General features: G+C 42.6%; 1 protein-coding gene across 2 annotated transcripts in view; it reads right to left on the reverse strand.

The window, feature by feature from the left end:
- LOC106572571 (ciliary neurotrophic factor receptor subunit alpha) overlaps positions 1-22,069 on the reverse strand; it is a 329,676-nt gene that overhangs the window by 24,504 nt on the left and 283,103 nt on the right. For both annotated transcript variants that reach the window (XM_045694243.2, XM_082957103.1), the window contains 2 exons: positions 15,929-16,118; positions 6,789-6,936 (listed from right to left, as the gene is read on the reverse strand). In XM_045694243.2, the coding sequence (XP_045550199.2) occupies positions 6,789-6,936; positions 15,929-16,118 (338 nt within the window). The remainder of the gene's footprint in view (positions 1-6,788; positions 6,937-15,928; positions 16,119-22,069) is intronic.

Consider the following 22,069-nt stretch of genomic DNA (forward strand, 5'->3'; position numbering starts at 1 on the left):
AATTGTTTATGAAAGTTACCAAGCTTAATAGGGATTTTACCCAAATCAAAGTTGCATTTGAGTAAGAATTCTAGACCACCAATTTGTTGGAATATTAAATTAGGGATTATATTCCAGATGCAATCCTTATTTCTTAAATCGTCTTGCATCCATTTAATTTTAAATATTATATTAGAGGTTTTAAAATCCAGAGCATTCAACCCTCCGTCACCTTGGGTGCTACATATTACCGCTTTTCTTTAATGTGGTTTATTCCTCCATATGAAGTTAAATAATTTCGTATCAACCATTTTAGTTACTGATATCAGTAACTAAAATGTAAGTAAACATTACGGATCATCCAAGGCAAGGGAGGAATAAACTAATCTGGACAGACCTTCAGATTTTGATAAAAGTACACATCCAGATAAAGAAAGATCTCTTAATAACCAGGAGTTAAAATCTCTTTCCAATTTTCTCTACAACAGGAGAGACATTTAAGTTGGCCCTTTCTTTCTGATCTTTGCTAACTTTAATACCAAGATATGTGATCACATCTTTTACAGGGATATTACATACTGAGTTTAAGTCACATCTTTTCTATGCAAATAATTCACATTTCCTAATATTCAGAGATAAACCTGATACATGTATGAAGGCATAAATCACTCCATAGCTTTCTTGACTTCATTATATGATCTTTCAAAAAAATGGTGATGTCGTCAGCCAATTGTGAACATTTTATCTCTTTGTCTTGTATCTGAACACCCCTAAAACTATCCTTATTTATATGAAGTGCCATAACTCGTGTGACCAATAAAAATAAGAAAGGAGAAATTGGACATCCTTGTTTAATTCCACGTCTAATGTCAAATCTTTGTGAAGTTCCATGGGATAATTTAACAGAGCTGTTACTATTATTGTAAAGTGTCTTAATTACATTTTGAAAATGTTGACCAAAACCAAAAAAAATCGAAGTCTCAAAAAGAAAATAATGTTCAACTGTATCAAATGCCTTGTAAGAGTCTACAAATAAAATAAAGCTATCTTCCATAATGTGCTCATTGTAGTCTATCAAGTCCAATACTAGTCGAATATTATTACATACATACATACATACATACATACATACATACATACATACATACATACATACATACATACATACATACATACATACATGTCTGCCCTTCATAAAACCAGACTGGGTATCGTCAATGATTTGGTCAAGACCTTTTGAAGTCTTTCTGCAAAGATGGATGCAAGTATCTTTCCATCATTGTTCATTAATGTGATTTGGTCTCCAATTTTCTAACATCATAGAATCTTTGTTTGGTTTGGGGATTACAGAAATGAGGCCTTGTGTCATAGAAACAGGCAGGACCCCTAAATCAATTGCCTCCTTAAAAACATTAAATATAAATTCAATAATATCCTCCTGAAAATATTTATAGAATTCACTGATAATGCCATCATTCCCTGGAGATTTGTTCTCTTTTAACTTGCTGATACATTTTTTTTATTTCATTAATAGAAATAATTTCATCACAAGACTTTTGGAAGTCTTCATCTATGAATTTTGCATCGTCTTTGACAGAGTCTAGAAAGGCAGATATGTCACTAGAAGGACAGGCATTACTGGTATAAAGGTCACCATAGAATTCTGAAACATATTTTGAAATATCTTCGGGGTTTTCATTTTCTTTGCCATCTATATTGAGCTTATGAATAGATGTAAATTCAGAATTATTTCTTTCTAAATTGTAAAAAGTATTTTGTATTTTTTTTTCACCTTCCTCCAACCATCTCCTTCTTGATCTTGCAAATGCCCCTTTTGCTCTCTCTTCATACATTCAGTACATTTCTAGTTGTAAAGAGAATAACTGACCCTTTCCTTCTTCATCAAGGTCCTCCATAGAGATTAGAGAAAGTATTTCCTTAACAAGTTTATCTTCCCTTAATCTTTTAAGTTCAGCAATTTCTTTACCTCTCTTCATGGCTGTTTGTCTTATTTCATACTTCATTAATTCCCAATATTTCCCATAAGACTTAAATAGTTGGGCTTTCCCCCAATTGTCTTGTATAATATCTTTGGCATCCATCTTGAAATTCTCATCTTCCAACAGTCTACTATTGAGTTTCCAATAACTCTGATTCAGTTTAACTTCAGACTCATTAATATTTAAAGATAAGAATATAACTTTATGATCAGTAAGAATTGATGGTTCAGTTGATACCTTGACTACAGAATTATCTAATGAATTAGACATCAACCAGAAGTCATTTCTTGACTGTCTGGACATGTCCTTGTTACGCCAAGTGAATTCCTTTTTATCAGGATATTTAGATCTCCAAATATCGACTAATCCAAGACCAAGACATAGGTTATTAAACTCAGGATTAACTATGCAGGATCTGTTAGGAGGGGGATATCTGTCAATCATCACATGAGATACAGAATTAAAATCTCCACCTAAGATAATTTTGATATCCTGAAATACACCTATAACTCTATGAATTTCTTCTTCAAATTCTTGAAATAATATCCTGTTGTTTGGTTTGTTGTTGAATGCATAAATATTCCCTAATAAAAACATTTCACTGTTGAAATTTACTGTTAAAATTAACCAACATCCAGAGTGGTGAGTCTCACTACTGATGACCTTCCCTTTAAATGCACCTCTTAAAACTGCTACACCTGCAGAGTGGTGAGTCTTACTACTGATGACCGTCCCTTTAAATGCACCTCTTAAAACTGCTACACCTGCAGAGTGGTTGTTGCCATATGATAACCAGATATCGTTACCCCATTGTTTTTCCAAAAAGATAGAGCGGAAGAACAAGCATGAGTCTCTTGTAAAAAGTCAAAGTCTGCATTAAACCGTTTGCAATACAGGAAAATAGCCTTACGCTTGAGTAAATGACAAATACCCCTGACATTAATTGAACAAAGAGATAAAGACATAAACTTCAACCAACAACCTTGTTATGCTAATATGAGCTTTTCCTAAGGATATATAACTCAAAAGGATTTCCATCCCATTATTAACCTCTCCAACAAAAACACAAACAAATATTGGTCATAAAGTTACCAAAGTATTGTTACTCCCACAAGGGGGAGACATTGTGTAGACTTTACAATAAGCAGTTATTCTCCCATAGTTAGTGTTTAGTTGACCAGTTCTCAGGTCAGCCTTTTCTCATTCAAGTGTTTGTGTACATTTTTATAATAAAAGGCTGCTTTTCACCTGGTAATCAGTTTTTTGGCCTGACAGTTCTGTCCGAGTTAGACTCTGGCTCTCACTCAAATGTTCTTTCCCATCGATGATCACTCTTGTGCCGATAAAAAAAAAATGCAGTTTTCCCTGCCACCATCGGCCACAGTTTCTCTCGTCACTTTGTCTGCTGAGGTCAGATCCTCTGTGAACCTCCATTTCTGTTTGATGAGGAATTCACAATTCTTTGCTTGCCTCCAAAGAAGATCCCGTGTAGATCTGTTGGTGAACCGGATGATGGTTGTCCTCGGTCTCTTGTCTTGATCCTTAAGTCTTCCCAAACGATGGACGATGTCTACATTTTCCTGAAGTTTGGCTTTTGATTTGGGAATGACAGCTCCACAGATGTCAACAACTCTGCATTTGATGTCCTCACAGGCCTGCTCTGGAATTCCATGGAGCCTCAGGTTCCACCTGCGCTGGTGTCTCTCCTCATTCACCTTTTGCCTCAGGTTCCACCTGCGCTGGTGTCTCTCCACCTCATTCACCTTTTGCCTCAGGTTCCACCTGCGCTGGTGTCTCTCCACCTCATTCACCTTTTGCCTCAGGTTCCACCTGCGCTGGTATCTCTCCACCTCATTCACCTTTTGCCTCAGGTTCCACCTGCGCTGGTATCTCTCCTCATTCACCTTTTGCCTCAGGTTCCACCTGCGCTGGTATCTCTCCTCATTCACCTTTTGCCTCAGGTTCCACCTGCGCTGGTATCTCTCCACCTCATTCACCTTTTGCCTCAGGTTCCACCTGCGCTGGTATCTCTCCTCATTCACCTTTTGCCTCAGGTTCCACCTGCGCTGGTATCTCTCCTCATTCACCTTTTGCCTCAGGTTCCACCTGCGCTGGTATCTCTCCTCATTCACCTTTTGCCTCAGGTTCCACCTGCGCTGGTATCTCTCCTCATTCACCTTTTGCCTCAGGTTCCACCTGCGCTGGTGTCTCTCCACCTCATTCACCTTTTGCCTCAGGTTCCACCTGCGCTGGTATCTCTCCTCATTCACCTTTTGCCTCAGGTTCCACCTGCGCTGGTATCTCTCCTCATTCACCTTTTGCCTCAGGTTCCACCTGCGCTGGTATCTCTCCTCATTCACCTTTTGCCTCAGGTTCCACCTGCGCTGGTATCTCTCCTCATTCACCTTTTGCCTCAGGTTCCACCTGCGCTGGTATCTCTCCACCTCATTCACCTTTTGCCTCAGGTTCCACCTGCGCTGGTATCTCTCCTCATTCACCTTTTGCCTCAGGTTCCACCTGCGCTGGTATCTCTCCTCATTCACCTTTTGCCTCAGGTTCCACCTGCGCTGGTATCTCTCCACCTCATTCACCTTTTGCCTCAGGTTCCACCTGCGCTGGTATCTCTCCTCATTCACCTTTTGCCTCAGGTTCCACCTGCGCTGGTATCTCTCCTCATTCACCTTTTGCCTCAGGTTCCACCTGCGCTGGTATCTCTCCACCTCATTCACCTTTTGCCTCAGGTTCCACCTGCGCTGGTATCTCTCCTCATTCACCTTTTGCCTCAGGTTCCACCTGCGCTGGTATCTCTCCACCTCATTCACCTTTTGCCTCAGGTTCCACCTGCGCTGGTGTCTCTCCACCTCATTCACCTTTTGCCTCAGGTTCCACCTGCGCTGGTATCTCTCCTCATTCACCTTTTGCCTCAGGTTCCACCTGCGCTGGTATCTCTCCACCTTCCTGGCAGATAACTTCCACTTTCTTCATGTCACTTTTGAGGGTTTTCACTTCTCCAAAGATAAAGTCAACAGATTTTTTAATGGCCTCAATTTTCATCGTATTCTCCCTAACCATGACCTCCAAGCCATTTGCCCTTTCATCTATCTTTGCTGTCAAAAGCATAACAATATTGTTTTTCATCTCAAGAAGTGACATACCCTCTTGGCCTCTCATCTTTTCCCCCTGGGGCTTGACTGGAGTGCCGGGGTCATAAGGTAAAGGCCTGAGCTGGGGACTGGAGGGGCGCAAGATGTGAGCATTGTTGTCCGTGCTCACCACATTTTCATCACCAATTGCAGTATTTCCCCCTACAGTTACATTCTGAAGAGGAGTACCCAAAATCATACCATCTTTTGTGGTTAATTGTCCATCTGACGATCTCTCCATTTCTTTCCTTTTGGTTCTGGTCGTGGCAGTTTCCATGTACGTTCGACAAGCTAGTTTTTGAGCTAGCTAGCTTATCTGGCTATCTAGTGTTGTCGCAAACTTTGTTTTAGAGGTGAATAACTTGCAGAAAGTAATCAATTACTTTGGTAAATAAACTAAACCATATTCATACAGGGTTTTATGACCGTAGAAATAATCCAATGGTCATAACTGGGTAAGGAAATCCAATAATTCCTTCAGCTACCAAAATACATTATCTGCACTGACCGCCATCTTGCAGCCATGTAGCCATGCAGCCATGTAGCCATGCAGCCATGTAGCCACCAGCCATGCAGCCATGCAGCCATGTAGCCATGTAGCCATGCAGCCATGTAGCCACCAGCCATGCAGCCATGTAGCCATGCAGCCATGCAGCCATGCAGCCATATAGCCATCCAGCCATATAGCCATGTAGCCATGCAGCCATATAGCCATGCAGCCATGTAGCCATGCAGCCATGCAGCCATGCAGCCATGCAGCCATGCAGCCATGCAACCTAGGCTTCACAGATCAATGACTGAGTTAAACTCAAAATATGCTATTCTATGCTTTTGAAAATACATTTTATTCATTTTTTTAAAGTTTTCAGGACCTGCCTAAAGAAATGAATAATGGATGTGTCTGTGATGAGGTTTATATTCAATGGATTTATCGTGGCAGATGCCCAACCACAGTCCTCAGTGGTGGTGCCGTCATGCTCACGGGAGGTAGAAAAGTATTTTTCCTGCAAGAATAAGGTAAAAATGTGGCTGTTTTTTTACATGCAACATACCGACATGCCTATGTGAACTATGTTGTTCCATAGAGGTAATTATATTCTGGACGCTTCCCAATCGACTTAATGTCGGAATTCATCTTGCCTTGGTCTGCAAATGCCATCAAAGATTTGCATTAGTCTGTTATAAAAGGCCATATCAATATGAAGTGTTGTCAGTAAAAGAAATAGGATTTTTATTGAAATCTATTCGCTGTTTCATGTAGTAGACCATGTATGATAGAAAGCTGCTGAAGTTAGAGATCAATATACCGTCAACGAGGACGTTAATGAGGAAGTCTACTGATCGCCAGCAGGCCACGTCAACAAGTGGAACATACCATTATTCAGGCCTACATTGTGCATTTTCTTACGGGTTTGAAATGCTTTATAACAATGGGTATTTGAATTCCAACACCACCCGTTGTATAATTTGTATTTTTACATCTCAATAACGAAGGCTGTGAGCACCAAACTGAAAAATTAAATGGGGCCCATCCATGGAAATGCCCGTCCAACTGATTTGTTCTGGCGCCGGGTCATCTACTCACCACATCAGGGCCAGAGTTAGGGCCCCTTGCAGCAGACAGCACTGTAGTGTAGTGTTTAGTGTGGAGTGTATATGTACTCACCACATCAGGGCCAGAGTTAGGGCCCCTTGCAGCAGACAGGAGGACCAGAGGAGGGGTGAGAGGAGGTGTAGGGACGATGAAGCTCTGCCCACTGGGACACCTGCCCTATGGGGCTCTGCTGAGGGAGGGGGCGGGGAGGGGGTGGTCTCTGGAACACAGCCAATCACAACAGAGCCAAATATAACATAACAAGTCAGATACACATATCCAATCAGAACATAGCAGGTTAAAACACAGCCAATAAGAAGCCAACAGAAGATGGCAGGACATGTCTGACCATAGTGCAATGTCAGAACAGAACATGGAAACATCTATATAGGTCCATACAGTGTATCTACAGCCACAATGCACTTGTCAACATATCCAATAACTCAATAAAGACAGCAGGGCATGCCAAGACATCTTCTACCAGAGCAGAACATGCCAAGACAGCTTCTACCAGAGCAGAACATCTTCTAGCAGAGCAGAACATGCCAAGACATCTTCTACCAGAGCATCTTCTAGCAGAGCAGAACATCTTCTACCAGAGCAGAACATGACAGGACATCTTCTACCAGAGCAGAACATCTTCGACCAGAGCAGAACATCTTCGACCAGAGCAGAGCATCTTCGACCAGAGCATATTCGACCAGAGCAGAACATCTTCGACCAGAACATCTTCGACCAGAACATCTTCGACCAGAGCAGAACATCTTCGACCAGAGCAGAACATCTTCGACCAGAGCAGAACATCTTCGACCAGAGCAGAACATCTTCGACCAGAGCAGAACATCTTCGACCAGAGCATGACTGTTACGAATACAGGTATCCTGTGTGTGTTTCTTTTCTCTCCTTCTCCCCTCCTCACAGGTGGCAATCATCACTCCCCAATCAGTCATCAATCTGAAGACACACCTCCTCCTCTTTCCATTACCCAATCAGTCATCAATCTGAAGACACACCTCCTCCTGTTTCCATTACCCAATCACATCCCCTTTCCCTTGGTTTAAAAACCCATTCAGTTGTTTTCCCTAGGTCTCTCTCTCTCCCTCCCTCTCTCTCTCTCTCTGTCCTCTCTCTCTCTCTCTGTCCTCTCTCTCTCTCTCTCTCTCTCTCTGTCCTCTCTCTCTCTCTCTCCCCCTCTCCCTCTCTCCCCCTCTCCCCCTCTCCCTCTCTCTCTCTCCCTCTTTCCCCCTCTCCCTCTTTCCCTCTCTCTCTCTCTCTCTCTCTCTCTCTCTCTCTCCCTCTCTCCCTCTCTCTTTGTAGCTAGATCTCTCTTTTGTTTTTGCAACTACATGGCACCTTGTCCATCCCACCTGTGAGTATTGTTTTGTTATGGTGTTTGACTGTTTGTTGGTGGGAAAAGGGGATACCAAGACAAGTCGCCCATGGGCATACATTAGCCGTAGGTAAACTTTGTCTAATACCCTAGTTAGAACTGGGCGGACCACCCACTGTATTTTATTGGTTAGTTAGTTAGCTGGTCTTAAAGCAGGTAGCTTAGGGGTGTTTTTGGATACGTATTATTTCTTTCCTTGGGTCCAGCTCGGCCCCTTTTCCCGCCCCCCATTACCGTGTGTTTAAACCATAAACCTTAAGTGTTTGACGGTAGATTTAAGTTGTCTGTGGTTTTTGTTCTCACTGTTCCTTTTCACTGTTATAATTTGCATGAGTTATGTTACGGGTCTCATTTCCATCCCCCCTAGACTGCAGGGCCAAAGGGATTCGTAACAATGACAGAACATCTTCTACCAGAGCAGAACATGACAGGACATCTTCTACCAGAGCAGAACATCTTCAACCTCTTCAAGATGTTAGGATCTCTTGGCGTAAAGGCTAAGGTGATGGGTTGACAGTAGCTGGACCAGGGTTTGAGTCCCAGTCAGGGCTACCCCCCCCCCCCAAATATCATACAATACCTAAAATCAAATGTTATTTGTCACGTGCTTGGTAAACAAGTGTAAATGCTTATTTAAGGGCTGTCCCAGCGATACAGAGAGACTAACAGTAAAATGCTTATTGACGGGCCCTTCCCAACAATGCAGAGAGAAAGACATTGAGAAATCATCGAAAAATAACAATGAACAAATCCACAATGAGTAACAATAAGTCGATGTGCAGGGGTACGAGGTAATAGAGGTAGATAAGTCGATGTGCAGGGGTACGAGGTAACTGAGGTAGATACACTTCATGGCCAAAATCATGGGCATTAATATTGAGTTGGTCCCCCCTTTGCTGCTACAACAGCCTCCACTCTTCTGGGAAGTCATTAATATTGAGTTGGTCCCCCCTTTGCTGCTACAACAGCCTCCACTCTTCAGGGAAGGCATTAATATGGAGTTGGTCCCCTCTTTGCTGCTACAACAGCCTCCACTCTTCAGGGAAGGCTGTTATAGCAGGTCAGGGCTCTGTGCAGGCCAGTCAAGTTCTTCCACACCGAGCTCGACAAACCATTTCTCTCCGGACCTCGCTTTGTGCACAGGGACATTGTCATGATGAAACAATGGCTGTGTGCTCGCTTTTATAAACCTGTCAGTAATGGGTTTGGCTGAAATAGCCGAATCCAATAATTTGAAGGGGTGTCCACATATTTTTGTATATACAGTGCATAATGACAGACAGTATTATTAAGTACAGTATGATATACTATAATGATTACAGTAGTTCATGACAGACTACAGTGCATTCAGAAAGTATTCAGACCCCTTGACTTTTCCCCCCATTTTGTTATATTACAACCTTATTATAAAATTGATTAAATAGTTTTTTCCCTCATTAATAGTTTTTTCCCTTATTTCCATCAATCTATACACAATACCACATAATGACAAAGCAAAAACAGGTTTATAGTGTTTTCAAATTCATAAAAAAATGTAAAACTGAAATATGACATTTACATAAGTATTCAGACCCTTTACTCAGTACTTTGTTTAAGCACCTTTGGCTGCAATTACAGCCTTGAGTCTTCTTGGGTATGACGCTACAAGCTTGGCACACCTGTATTTGGGAAGTTTCTCCCATTCTTCTCTGCAGATCCTCTCAAGCTCTGTCAGGTTGGATGGGGAGCGTCGCTGCACAGCTATTTTCAGGTCTCCCCAGAGATGTTCGATCGGGTTCAAGTCCGGGCTCTGGCTTGGCCACTCAAGGATATTGATAGACTTGTCCCGAAGCCACTCCTGCATTGTTTTGGCTGTGTGCTTAGGGTCATTGTCCTGTTGGAAGGTGAACCTTCACCCCAGTCTGAGGTCCTGAGCGCTCTGGAGCAGGTTTTCATCAAGTTTCTCTCTGTACTTTGCTCTGTTCATCTTTCCCTCGATCCTGACTAGTCTCCCAGTCCCTGCCTCTGAATAAAAATCCCACAGAATGATGCTGCCACCATTATACTTCACTGTAGGGGTGGTGCCAGGTTTCCTCTAGACGTGGTGCTTGGCATTCAGGCCAAGAGTTCAATCTTGGTTTCATCAGACGAGAGAATCTTGTTTCTCATGGTCTGAGAGTCCTTTAGATGCCGTTTGGCAAACTCCAAGCGGGCTGTCACATTCCGTTTACTGAGGAGGGGCTTTTGTCTGGCCACTGTACCATAAAGGCCTGATTGGTGGATTGCTGCAGAGACGGTTGTCCTTCTGGAAGGTTCTCCCATCTCCTCAGAGTAACTCTGGAGCTCTGTCAGAGTGACTATCGGGTTCTTGGTCACCTTCTTGACCAAGGCCCTTCTCCCCCGATTGCTCAGTTAGGGCCTTGCGGCCAACTCTAGGAAGAGTCTTGGTGGTTCCAAACTTTTTTTAGAATGATGAGGGCACTGTGTTCTTGGGGACCTTCAATGCTGCAGAAATGTTATGGTACCCTTCTGTGCGTCGACACAAACCTGTCTTGTAGCTCTACGGACAATTCCTTCAACCTTATGGCTTGGTTTTTGCTCTGACATGCACTGTCAACTTATATAGACAGGTGTGTGCCTTTCCAAATCGTGTCCAATCAATTGAATTTACCACAGATACTGTAGACTCCAATCAAGTCAAAGAAACATTTCAAGGATGATCACTGGAAACAAGATGCACCCGAGCTCAATTTCGAGTCTCATAGCAAAGAGTCTGAATACTTATGTTAATAAGGTATTTCCGTTTTTTTATTTGAATACATTTGCAAAAATGTATAAAACTTGTTTTTGCTTCGTCGTTATGGGATATTGTGTGTAGAATGATTTAATCCATTTTAGAATAAGGCTGTGATGTCACAAAATGAGGAAAAACTGAAGGGGTTGGAATACTTTCAGCTCTGTAGAGGTAAAGCAACAGGACAGATAATAAACAGTAACAGCAGCGAATGTGCAACAAGAGTCAATGCAGACAAACTATTTAGCAGTCTTATGGCATGGGGTTAGATGCTGTTCAGGGTCCTGTTGGTTCCAGCCTTGCTGTAGGGTAGCAGAGAGGACTGTCTGTGACTTGGGTGGCTGGAGTCTCTGACAATTTTTAGGGCCTTCCTCTGACACTGCCTGGTATAGAGGTCCTGGATGGCAGGCAGCTTGGCCCCAGTGATGTACTGGGCCGTACGCATTACCCTCTGTAGCACCTTGCGATTGGATGCCAAGCTGTTGCCATACCAAGCGGGGATGCAGCCAGTTAAGATGCTCTCAATGGTGCAGAGAACGTTTTGAGGATCTGAGGGCCCATGCCAACCTACTTCTCCAGCCACAATACACCTGTCAAGATATTTCTAAAAGGATCGATGAATATTTACTAGAGCCAGTTATCAGAAAACTGGCCTAAATGTGAATATGACCAATTAAAATCTCCAAGATGTCCTGACCAGTAAAGGGGTTATTTGTTCTTATTAGTTTGGTCAGGACGTGGCAGGGGGTATTTGTGTTATGTGGTTCAGGGTGTGTTTGTGTATGTGTTCGTGTAGAGGGGGTATTTGGTTATATGGTTCGGGGTGGTTGTGTATGTAGAGGGGTATTTGATTTATTAGTCCAGGGTTTTGGTTATTGTTTTATGTTAGTTTATTTCTATGTTCAGTCTAGTCGTTTGTATTTCTATGTTTAGCTAATTGGTGTTGGGGCCTTCAGTTGGAGGCAGCTGTCTATCGTTGCCTCTGATTGAAGGTCCTATAAATTAGGAATGTGTTTGTCATGGGGTTTTGTGGGAGATTGTTTCTTGTTTTGCTATGTGCCTGACGAGACTTTCTAGTTCGTTTGTTTTTCTTTCTTCACTAATAAAAAGATGAGTATACATTTTCCCGCTGCGTTTTGGTCTACACCCTACGACACCCGTGACACAAGAACTGTCAACATAGTTGTTATACATGCAGTTAGGAAGTGAACTGGTACCGAGTACTCATTCATACTACTGCTTCCCTGTTAAAAACTTCTTAGGGATCGGCATCCCGTCAACGGGACAGTTGTAAATCATGCAGCGCCTTGTGTCACGATCGCAGATTTTTAGAGAAACAACAAATGCCGGTACATATAAGTGTCTTATATCGGCTGAAAGTTTAAATTCTTGTTAATATAACTGCACTGTCCAATTTACAGTAGCTATTACTGCGAGAAATGACATGCTATTGTTTGAGGAGAGCTCCTAACAACAAAACACTTTTTTTCACCGCGATAGATTTGATAAAATCACCTCTGAAGGTGAAATGTGTACTTACATTCTGAAATCTTGCTCTGATTTATCATCCAAAGGGTCCCAGAGATAACATGAAGTGTCGTTTTTGTTAGATAAAATCATTTTTAATGTCCTAAAAAGGTCCATATAGCATGCGCAATTGATTTTTGTTTTTCCACTCGTTCAATTTCCATTCGTATTTATTCCTCAGAGATCCTAGAACATATCCAGACTTCACTATATCATTAGGGGTGTAGTATATCCTATAGGACACCAAATGTGGTCCGAGAGCGACGCCTTCATGGCACGCCGATGACGCGGGCGGTCTTCACTTGATCGATTGTAACTTTGTCAAATAAGCACCAATCGGGGTCAAACAAGCTTGCTAGATAGCCAATGAGCTGGGCTTTACAGGAGTATCGGGAAATCCCGTATCTGTCACAAAATGTAGCTACTAACCTTGTGCGACAGCAAGCCTTTTCCTTTTGGACAAAAAATATAAAAATATGGAGAGTCATGAAGTTATGAAAACTGGGTGTTTTGCAAATGTTGAACTTATAATATGGCAACTAATACTGGAAAAGCTAAATCAAAGTCCAAGTATACTGATTTGATGATATTCTTTCAGAAAATGTAATGTGAATGTCTCCTTCACGATTTGCCCAAATGTACCTGGGTGACTTCACACTAAATGTCATGTAGTTTGCTCTTATTATCCATCTGCTGCCATCTTGTGGATACCATCAGAATTACAACCAGAGTGATGGCTAGAACTGGGACCTTTCTGTTGCATTTCAAAGATGGTGGTGGAAAAAAGAAACGGTTGTTTTTGTCTTGGTATTTTCTCCTACCTTCTATTGTGTTGTATTCTCCTACATTCCTTTCACATTTCCACAAACTTCAAAGTGTTTCCTTTCAAATGGTACCATGAATATGCATATCCTTCCTTCAGGACCTGAGCTACAGACAGTTAAATTTGGGTATGTCATTTTAGGGGAAAATTGAAAAAAGTGGGCTATACCGATATGGGCCTTAATAATGATGATCCACCTCTTCGAATATAGATATAATAATCTATTGAGCTCACAAGCAACGAATTAATCTACTATGGTGGGAGATTATAATACGTTTTTAAGTTCCTCAATGGACCATAAAGGAAATCACACTACAAACGATCACCCTCAAGCACTTAAGGAGATCACAAAGATCAAAGATACATTAGAACTAGTGGATAGTGTGCATGGAGGCTGAAAAACCCTGAGCTAGTGAGATATACATGGAGGAGGTTTAATATCCTGACCTAGTGAGATATACATGGAGGAGGTTTAATATCCTGACCTAGTGAGATATACATGGAGGAGGTTTAATATCCTGAGCTAGTGAGATATACATGGAGGAGGTTTAATATCCTGACCTAGTGAGATATACATGGAGGAGGTTTAATATCCTGAGCTAGTGAGATATACATGGAGGAGGTTTAATATCCTGACCTAGTGGGATATACATGGAGGAGGCTTAATCAAGCTAGCCGTCTTGATTACTTCCTGGTCTCGTTCTTGCTGCCATCAAACGTTAAAAAGGAGTTAATGGGAGACCGAATCCGATCGGACAAACATCTGATTGGCCTCCATATAAAAGTCTTACAGAATTTCCACGTGGACGGGGATATTGGAAATTTAATCAAAGCCTATTGGATGACAATTTCTTTTTAACTAAGACAAAATATTTCAAAAGTTTGGACACACCTACTCATTCAAGGATTTTTCTTTATTTTATATGTTGTAGAATACTAGTGAAGACATCAAAACAACAATGAAATAGATGTTCTGCAATGAAATAACATAATCATGTAGTAAACAAACACTTTTAAATAAATGAAAATATATTTTAGATTTTAGATTCTTCAAAGTAGCCATCCTTTTCCTTGATGACAACGTTGCACACTCTTGGCATTCTCTCAACCAGCTTCATGAGGTAGTCACCTGGAATGCATTTCAATTAACAGGTGTGCCTTGTTAAAAGTTAATTTGTGGAATTCCATTCCTTCTTAATGCGTTTGAGCCAATCACTTGTGTTGTGACAAGGTAAGGGGGTATACAGAAGTTAGCCCTATTTGGTAAAAGACCAAGTCATAATATAGCAAGAACAACTCAAATAAGCAAAGAGAAATCACAGTCCATCGTTACTTTAAGACATGAAGGTCAGTCAATCAGGAACATTTCAAGAACTTTGAAAGTTTCTCCAAGTGAAGTCGCAAAAAACCATCAAGCGCTATGATGAAACTGGCTCTCATGAGGACCGCCACAGGAAAGGAAGACCCAGAGTTCCCTCTGCTGCAGAGGACGAGTTCATTAGAGTTAACTGCACCTCAGATCGCAGCCCAAATGCTTCACAGAGTTCAAGTAACAGACACATATCAATATCAACTGTTCAGAGGAGACAACGTGAATCAGGCCTTCATGGCCGAATTGCAGCAAACAAACCACCAGTAAAGGACACCAGTAATAAGAAGATACTTATTTTTTGCTTAAAACATGATTCCATGTGTGTTATTTCATAGTTTTGATGTCTTCACTATTATTTTACAATGTAGAAAATAATAAAAATAAAGAAAAACCTTGGAATGTGACTGTATGTCACAAATGCAGCTATCCAAAATATATGGGAATGTCTGCTCAATCCAAATTTACAACCAACTGATTGTAGCAATACCACAAAAATGGAGGAAGCAGGTGGAAAAGGGAGAAGGTAGGGAATGTGTTTGCCTGCCCTATATGAATGATACAAATTGGCTGAAAGGAACTGGCATAAATAGAAAAATATTCCACTTTCATTTGAGGACAAAATGTTGACAGCTGCGCCATACAGTTTGCAAAAAAAAATGGGAAGCTATTTTTGATGTACCGATTCCATGACATGTGGTTTATGAAATGGTACAAAAAAACAACACTTGCTTCAACTTTAAATTATTTACTAAATTCTTGCCCCCAACAGAATGCTGTACTGTATATATGGGGCATTAAACAATCTCAGCTCTGTAGATTTAGCTGCAAAGAGACAGAATCAACAGATCATTTATTCTGGTATTGCCCCTATGTAGTGTGTTTCTGGTAACAGGTTCAGGAATGGTAAAAAAAATTATCAAAACATTCACTTAAAATGAACCTTACAAATAGTTAATTGGGGGATTTGGAAAGACTGAGAGTGGCTGATTAAAGAGCTTTGTTTGTTAAAGTACTATTGTTATGTGATTTCTTTATGTAAAAGTACCATGTATGTAAAATGTATGTAGCAGAAAAGCTGAAAAAAATATATATATCTCCTCCGAAGAGGGTAAACAAAAAAGCTGGAGCAGGAACCAGCTAGATACCTCCTCAGCACCACCAGGTCAGCTAGTTCAGGGCTACAGCAACATTTATAAACGTCTGGAGGTTCCTGAGGAGAGGTTTGAGAACCACTGGGTGTGCTGTAATGGCTACATACTGAGGAAGGGCCCTTGCTTGGTGGTGGATATGTTTGGGTTAGGGTTGGGGTCAGGCTTCAGGTACGTACCGAGGAGCAGTTCTTGCTCGGTGGTGGAGGGGATCTGTTTGGGTTCGTCCATCCAGGGGGTGGCGTACACCGCGACGCTCCAGTCACTCCAGGTTCCGATCTCCATGTCCTTAGTCGCCACCTGAATGATGTACTCCTTCCCTGCGTACGCATCCGTTATGGTGTGGGCCGTACTGTCTGACAACTCCACCTGAAACACACCAATCAGAGAGAAGCACCAGTCAGCCAATCAGAAAGAAGAGGTAGAACCACAGGAAGTGTGATATTATCGATAAAAAAAAAAGTGATGTTAATAAATGACACAACAACAAACTAACAATACTGAGGATCACTGCTGATGTGGACCACCAGGTCAGTATTAGTAGACGGAGAAAACAAAGCTCCTTTAGGGAAACACTATTACACCGGAAATAACCAATTCTACACCTGTCTGGGAGAAGGAAACAACATGTAGTTTTAACGCTCTGCTCTGCTCTCAGGCTGCTACTCTCATCCCGTCACCACTTCCCCTGACGAACAGCCTGACCACCTGAACCAAAGGTTTTTCATTTATCAAATAATGGGGAAATGTGGGAATTGAGGATTAAAACCAAACAACAGCAAACAATACATATTGAGTGTCACTGAATACGGCAAGGAAAGGAATGCCAATGTTACAACCTAAAGAGAAGAAGAACAGAGAAAGGAAGAACTTCAGAGCTGTTACATTGAGGGAGAGCTCCTTTAAGGGTCCACTGCAGCCATGTCAATCTCAATAACAAAAACAACATCTTCCTTAGTTGTATAGACACTGAGTGGACAAAACATTAGGAACACCTGCTCTTTCCATGACATTACGACCCTATTAGTGCCATAATATCATACCGTTCGGACGCCACAGATGAGTTTGTGAGAAGGCATATTTTTTTATTTTTGTTTTCTTGGTCTGACAAACAACACTCTAGCTCTGTCATCTTTCACCGCAAATGTGGAAGTGTGACATAGGCGGATGCAGTGGATTGAGACGATTCCAATATAAACCAGATATCTCTATCTAAACTGATGTATTTATACAAAACCAGATATCTCTATCTAAATTGAAGTATTTATATAAAACCAGATATCTCTATCTTAAATTGATGTATTTATACAAAACCAGATATCTCTATCTAAACTGATGTATTTATATATAACTAGATATCTCTATCTTAAATTGATGTATTTATACAAAACCAGATATCTCTATCTAAACTGATGTATTTATATATAACTAGATATCTCTATCTTAAATTGATGTATTTATACAAAACCAGATATCTCTATCTTAAATTGATGTATTTATATAAAACCAGATATCTCTATCTTAAATTGATGCAATTTTATCTGGATTTTTTTATTAAGTTAATTAATTCGATTTGCACAGGGGCGTGGACAAGGACTTCAGGGGGTTTTAATGTCAGCATCATCTCCTTTCCTATAAAGTAGATGTGATACCCTGGTCATGCATGACCCTGGGCCCTAATAGTCTGAATCTGACCTATCAGAGCAACTACAGACACTTACGGCACACACACACACACACACACCAGCCAGTCGCCGCTTTGACCCACAGCCTCTCCAGCCAGGCGCCGCTCTGACCCACAGCCCCTCCAGCCAGGCGCCGCTCTGACCCACAGCCCCTCCAGCCAGGCGCCGCTCTGACCCACAGCCCCTCCAGCCAGGCACCGCTCTGACCCACAGCCCCTCCAGCCAGGCACCGCTCTGACCCACAGCCCCTCCAGCCAGGCACCGCTCTGACCCACAGCCCCTCCAGCCAGGCACCGCTCTGACCCACAGCCCCTCCAGCCAGGTGCCGCTCTGACCCACAGCCCCTCCAGCCAGGCGCCGCTCTGACCCACAGCCCCTACAGCCATGCGCCGCTCTGACTCACAGCCCCTCCAGCCAGGTGCCGCTCTGACCCACAGCCCCTCCAGCCAGGTGCCGCTCTGACCCACAGCCCCTCCAGCCAGGCGCCGCTCTGACTGACAGTCCCCACATCCCCTCCAGCCCCATCCAGCCAGGCGCCACTCTAACCCATATCCCCCACAGCCCCTCCAGCCAGGCGCCGCTCTGACCCATATCCCCCACCACCCCTCCAGCCAGGTGCCGCTCCAACTCACATCCCCCAGGGGTTGAACATTTCAGTGAAGACATTTGACAGTTGGTCCGTTCATGCTTGAGTATACGTCCTGGTAATCCGTCTGGCCCTGCGGCCATATGAATGTTGACCTGTTTAAAGGTCTTGCTCACATTGGCTACGGAAAGAGTGATCCCACAGTCATCCGGAACAGCTGGTGGTCTCACACATTGTTCAGTGTTGCTTGCCTCGAAGTGAGCATAGAAGGCATTTAGCTCATCTGGTAGGCTTATGTCACTGGGCAGCTTTTGACTGGGTTTCCCTTTGCAAGCGCTGCCATATTTGAAGAGTGTCAGAGCCAGTGTAGAAGGATTCGATATTATTACACCCAACTATGTACACTGAACAAAAATATTAACGCAACATGTAAGGGTTGGTCCCATGAGCTGAAATAAAAGATCCCAGAAATTTTCCATACACACAAAAAGCTTATTTCTCTCAAATTGTGTGGACAATTTTATTTACATCCCTGTTAGTGAGCTTTTCTAATTTGCGGAGATAATTCATCCACCTGACAGGAGTGGCATATCAAGAAGCTGATTAAACAGCATGATCATTATATAATGATCAAGGCCACCCTACAATGTGCAGTTTTGTCACACAACACAATGTCACAGATTCTCTAGTTTTGAGGGAGTATGCAATTGGCATGCTGACTGCAGGAATGTCCACCAAAGCTGTTGCCAGATAATTTTAATTTCTCTACCATAAGCCCCCTTCAACACCGTTTTAGTGAATTTTGCAATATGTCCAACCGGCCTCATAACCGCAGATCATGTGTAATCATGCCAGCCCAGGACCTGCTCATCCGGCTTCTTATTCTGCGGGATCGTCTGAGACCAGCCACCCGGACAGCTGATGAAACTGAGGAGTATTTCTCTCTGTAATAAAGCCCTTTTGTGGGGATATACTAATTCTGATTGGCTGGGCCTCGCTCCCCAGTGGGTGTGCCTATTCCATCCCAGGCCGACCAAATGGCTCCGCCCATACCCAATCATGTGAAATCCATTGATTAAGGTCTAATTCATTTATTGACTGATTTCCTTATATGAACATTGACTCAGTAAAATCTTTGAAATTGTTGCATTTTGCATTTATATTTTTGTTCAATATAGTTCATGAGTGGGTGGAAGGCATTTTCTTATATCACCTAGTTCATGACTTCGAATATCAATAATTCAGTATACTGTCCAGGAAGAAATGTGAGCCCTGTCCTCTGTAATATAGCAAGCTCAATCAATACATACACTAACATTCTGCAAACACATTAAACCAGTGATGGAGGGAATCTGACCTCTGATCAGGGCATCATGGCAGAACTCAGCATAGATTATTAACATGATTAACATGATTCATCTATTCATGATTCGTTTATGCATTGGTATTGAGAGGAAATGTTTATGCATTGGTATTGAGAGGAAATGTTTATGCATTTGTATTGAGTGGAAATGTTTATGCATTGGTATTGAGAGGAAATGTTTATGCATTTGTATTGAGTGGAAATGTTTATGCATTTGTATTGAGAGGAAATGTTTATGCATTGGTATTGAGAGGAAATGTTTATGCATTTGTATTGAGTGGAAATGTTTATGCATTGGTATTGAGAGGAAATGTTTATGCATTGGTATTGAGAGGAAATGTTTATGCATTGGTATTGAGAGGAAATGTTTATGCATTTGTATTGAGTGGAAATGTTTATGCATTGGTATTGAGAGGAAATGTTTATGCATTGGTATTGAGTGGAAATGTTTATGCATTGGTATTGAGTGGAAATGTTTATGCATTGGTATTGAGAGGAAATGTTTATGCATTGATATTGCGAGGAAATGTGTATGCATTGGTATTGAGAGGAAATGTTTATGCATTGGTATTGAGAGGAAATGTTTATGCATTGGTATTGAGAGGAAATGTTTATGCATTGATATTGCGAGGAAATGTGTATGCATTGGTATTGAGAGGAAATGTTTATGCATTGGTATTGAGAGGAAATGTTTATGCATTGGTATTGAGAGGAAATGTTTATGCATTGGTATTGAGAGGAAATGTTTATGCATTGGTATTGAGTGGAAATGTTTATGCATTGGTATTGAGAGGAAATGTTTATGCATTGGTATTGAGAGGAAATGTTTATGCATTTGTATTGAGTGGAAATGTTTATGCATTGGTATTGAGAGGAAATGTTTATGCATTGGTATTGAGTGGAAATGTTTATGCATTGGTATTGAGTGGAAATGTTTATGCATTGGTATTGAGAGGAAATGTTTATGCATTGATATTGCGAGGAAATGTGTATGCATTGGTATTGAGAGGAAATGTTTATGCATTGGTATTGAGAGGAAATGTTTATGCATTGGTATTGAGAGGAAATGTTTATGCATTGGTATTGAGAGGAAATGTTTATGCATTGGTATTGAGAGGAAATGTTTATGCATTGGTATTGAGAGGAAATGTTTATGCATTGGTATTGAGAGGAAATGTTTATGCATTGGTATTGAGAGGAAATGTTTATGCATTGGTATTGAGAGGAATTGTCACGCCCTGGCCATAGAGAGGTTTTTGTTCTCTATTTTGGTAAGGCCAGGGTGTGACTAGGGTGGGCATTCTATGTCCTTTTTTCTATGTTTTTGTATTTCTTTGTTTTGGCCTGGTATGGCTCTCAATCAGGGACAGCTGTACATCGTTGTTGCTGATTGGGAGCCATACTTAGGCAGCCTGTTTTCCTTTGGGTTTTTGTGGGTAGTTGTTTCTGTTGTGTGGTTTGCACCTGACAGAACTGTTGGCGTTCGTTTGTTTCTTAAGTTCAAGTGTTTCATATTATTAAAACTTCAATATGAACACTCACCACGCTGCATCTTGGTCCCCTCTGTCAGACGATCGTTACAGAACTACGCACCACAACTGGATCAAGCAGCGTGCTCGGGAGGAGATGGACACCTGGTCTCATCAGGAGTGGATTGGGAGGAGAGACTGGACTTGGGGCCAGGTGATCAACAGATATTGGAGCCTACCCGGGAAGAACGAGAGGCAGCCCCAAAAAATGTTTTGGGGGGGCACACGGGTAGTTTGGCAGGACCAGGGGTGAGGCCTGAGTCAACTACCCGTGCTTTTTGCGGTAAGCAGGTGCCTGCCTCTCGCACTCTCTCTCCAGTGCGCCTGCCCAGCCCAGTACGTCCTGTGCCTGCTCCCAGAGCCAGGCCTCCTGCAAGTCCCGTCAGTCCGGAGCCGCCAGAGCCGCTCGCCAGTCCGGAGCCGCCAGAGCCGCTCGCCTGTCCGGCGCCGCCAGAGCCGCCCGCCTGTCCGGCGCAGCCAGAGCCGCCCGCCTGTCTGGCGCCCACGGCGAGGGTCCCCAGTCCGGGGTCGGCGGCGAGGGACCCCGCTCTAGAGGCGCCACCTAAGTGGGGTGAGCCAGTGGTGGAGCGGGGTCTGTGTCCCGCTCCTGAGCCGCCACCGCGGATAAATGCCCACCCGGACCCTTCCCTAGAGGTTTAGGTTTTGCGGCCGGAGTCCGCACCTTTGGGGGGGGGTACTGTCACACCCTGGCCATAGAGATTTTTGATCTCTATTTTGGTAAGACCAGGGTGTGACTAGGGTGGGCATTCTTTGTTTTGGCCTGGTATGGCTCTCAATCAGGGACAGCTGTACATCGTTGTCGCTGATTAGGAGCCATACTTAGGCAGCCTGTTTTCCTTTGGGTTTTTGTGGGTAGTTGTTTCTGTTGTGTGATTTGCACCTGACAGAACTGTTGGCGTTCGTTTGTTTCCTAAGTTCAAGTGTTTCATATTATTAAAACTTCAATATGAACACTCACCACGCTGCATCTTGGTCCCCTCTGTCAGATGATCGTTACAGGAATGTTTATGCTCTGACTCACGTGTTGCCACTGGTCCCTGATGAGGGGCCTGTATCTATAACTCACGTGTTGCCATTGGTCCCTGATGAGGGGCCTGTATCTATAACTCACGTGTTGCCATTGGTCCCTGATGAGG

The sequence above is a fragment of the Salmo salar genome, chromosome 01, assembly GCF_965601325.2.
Source record: "Salmo salar chromosome 01, fSalSal1, whole genome shotgun sequence".
Taxonomy (NCBI): Eukaryota; Metazoa; Chordata; class Actinopteri; order Salmoniformes; family Salmonidae; genus Salmo; species Salmo salar.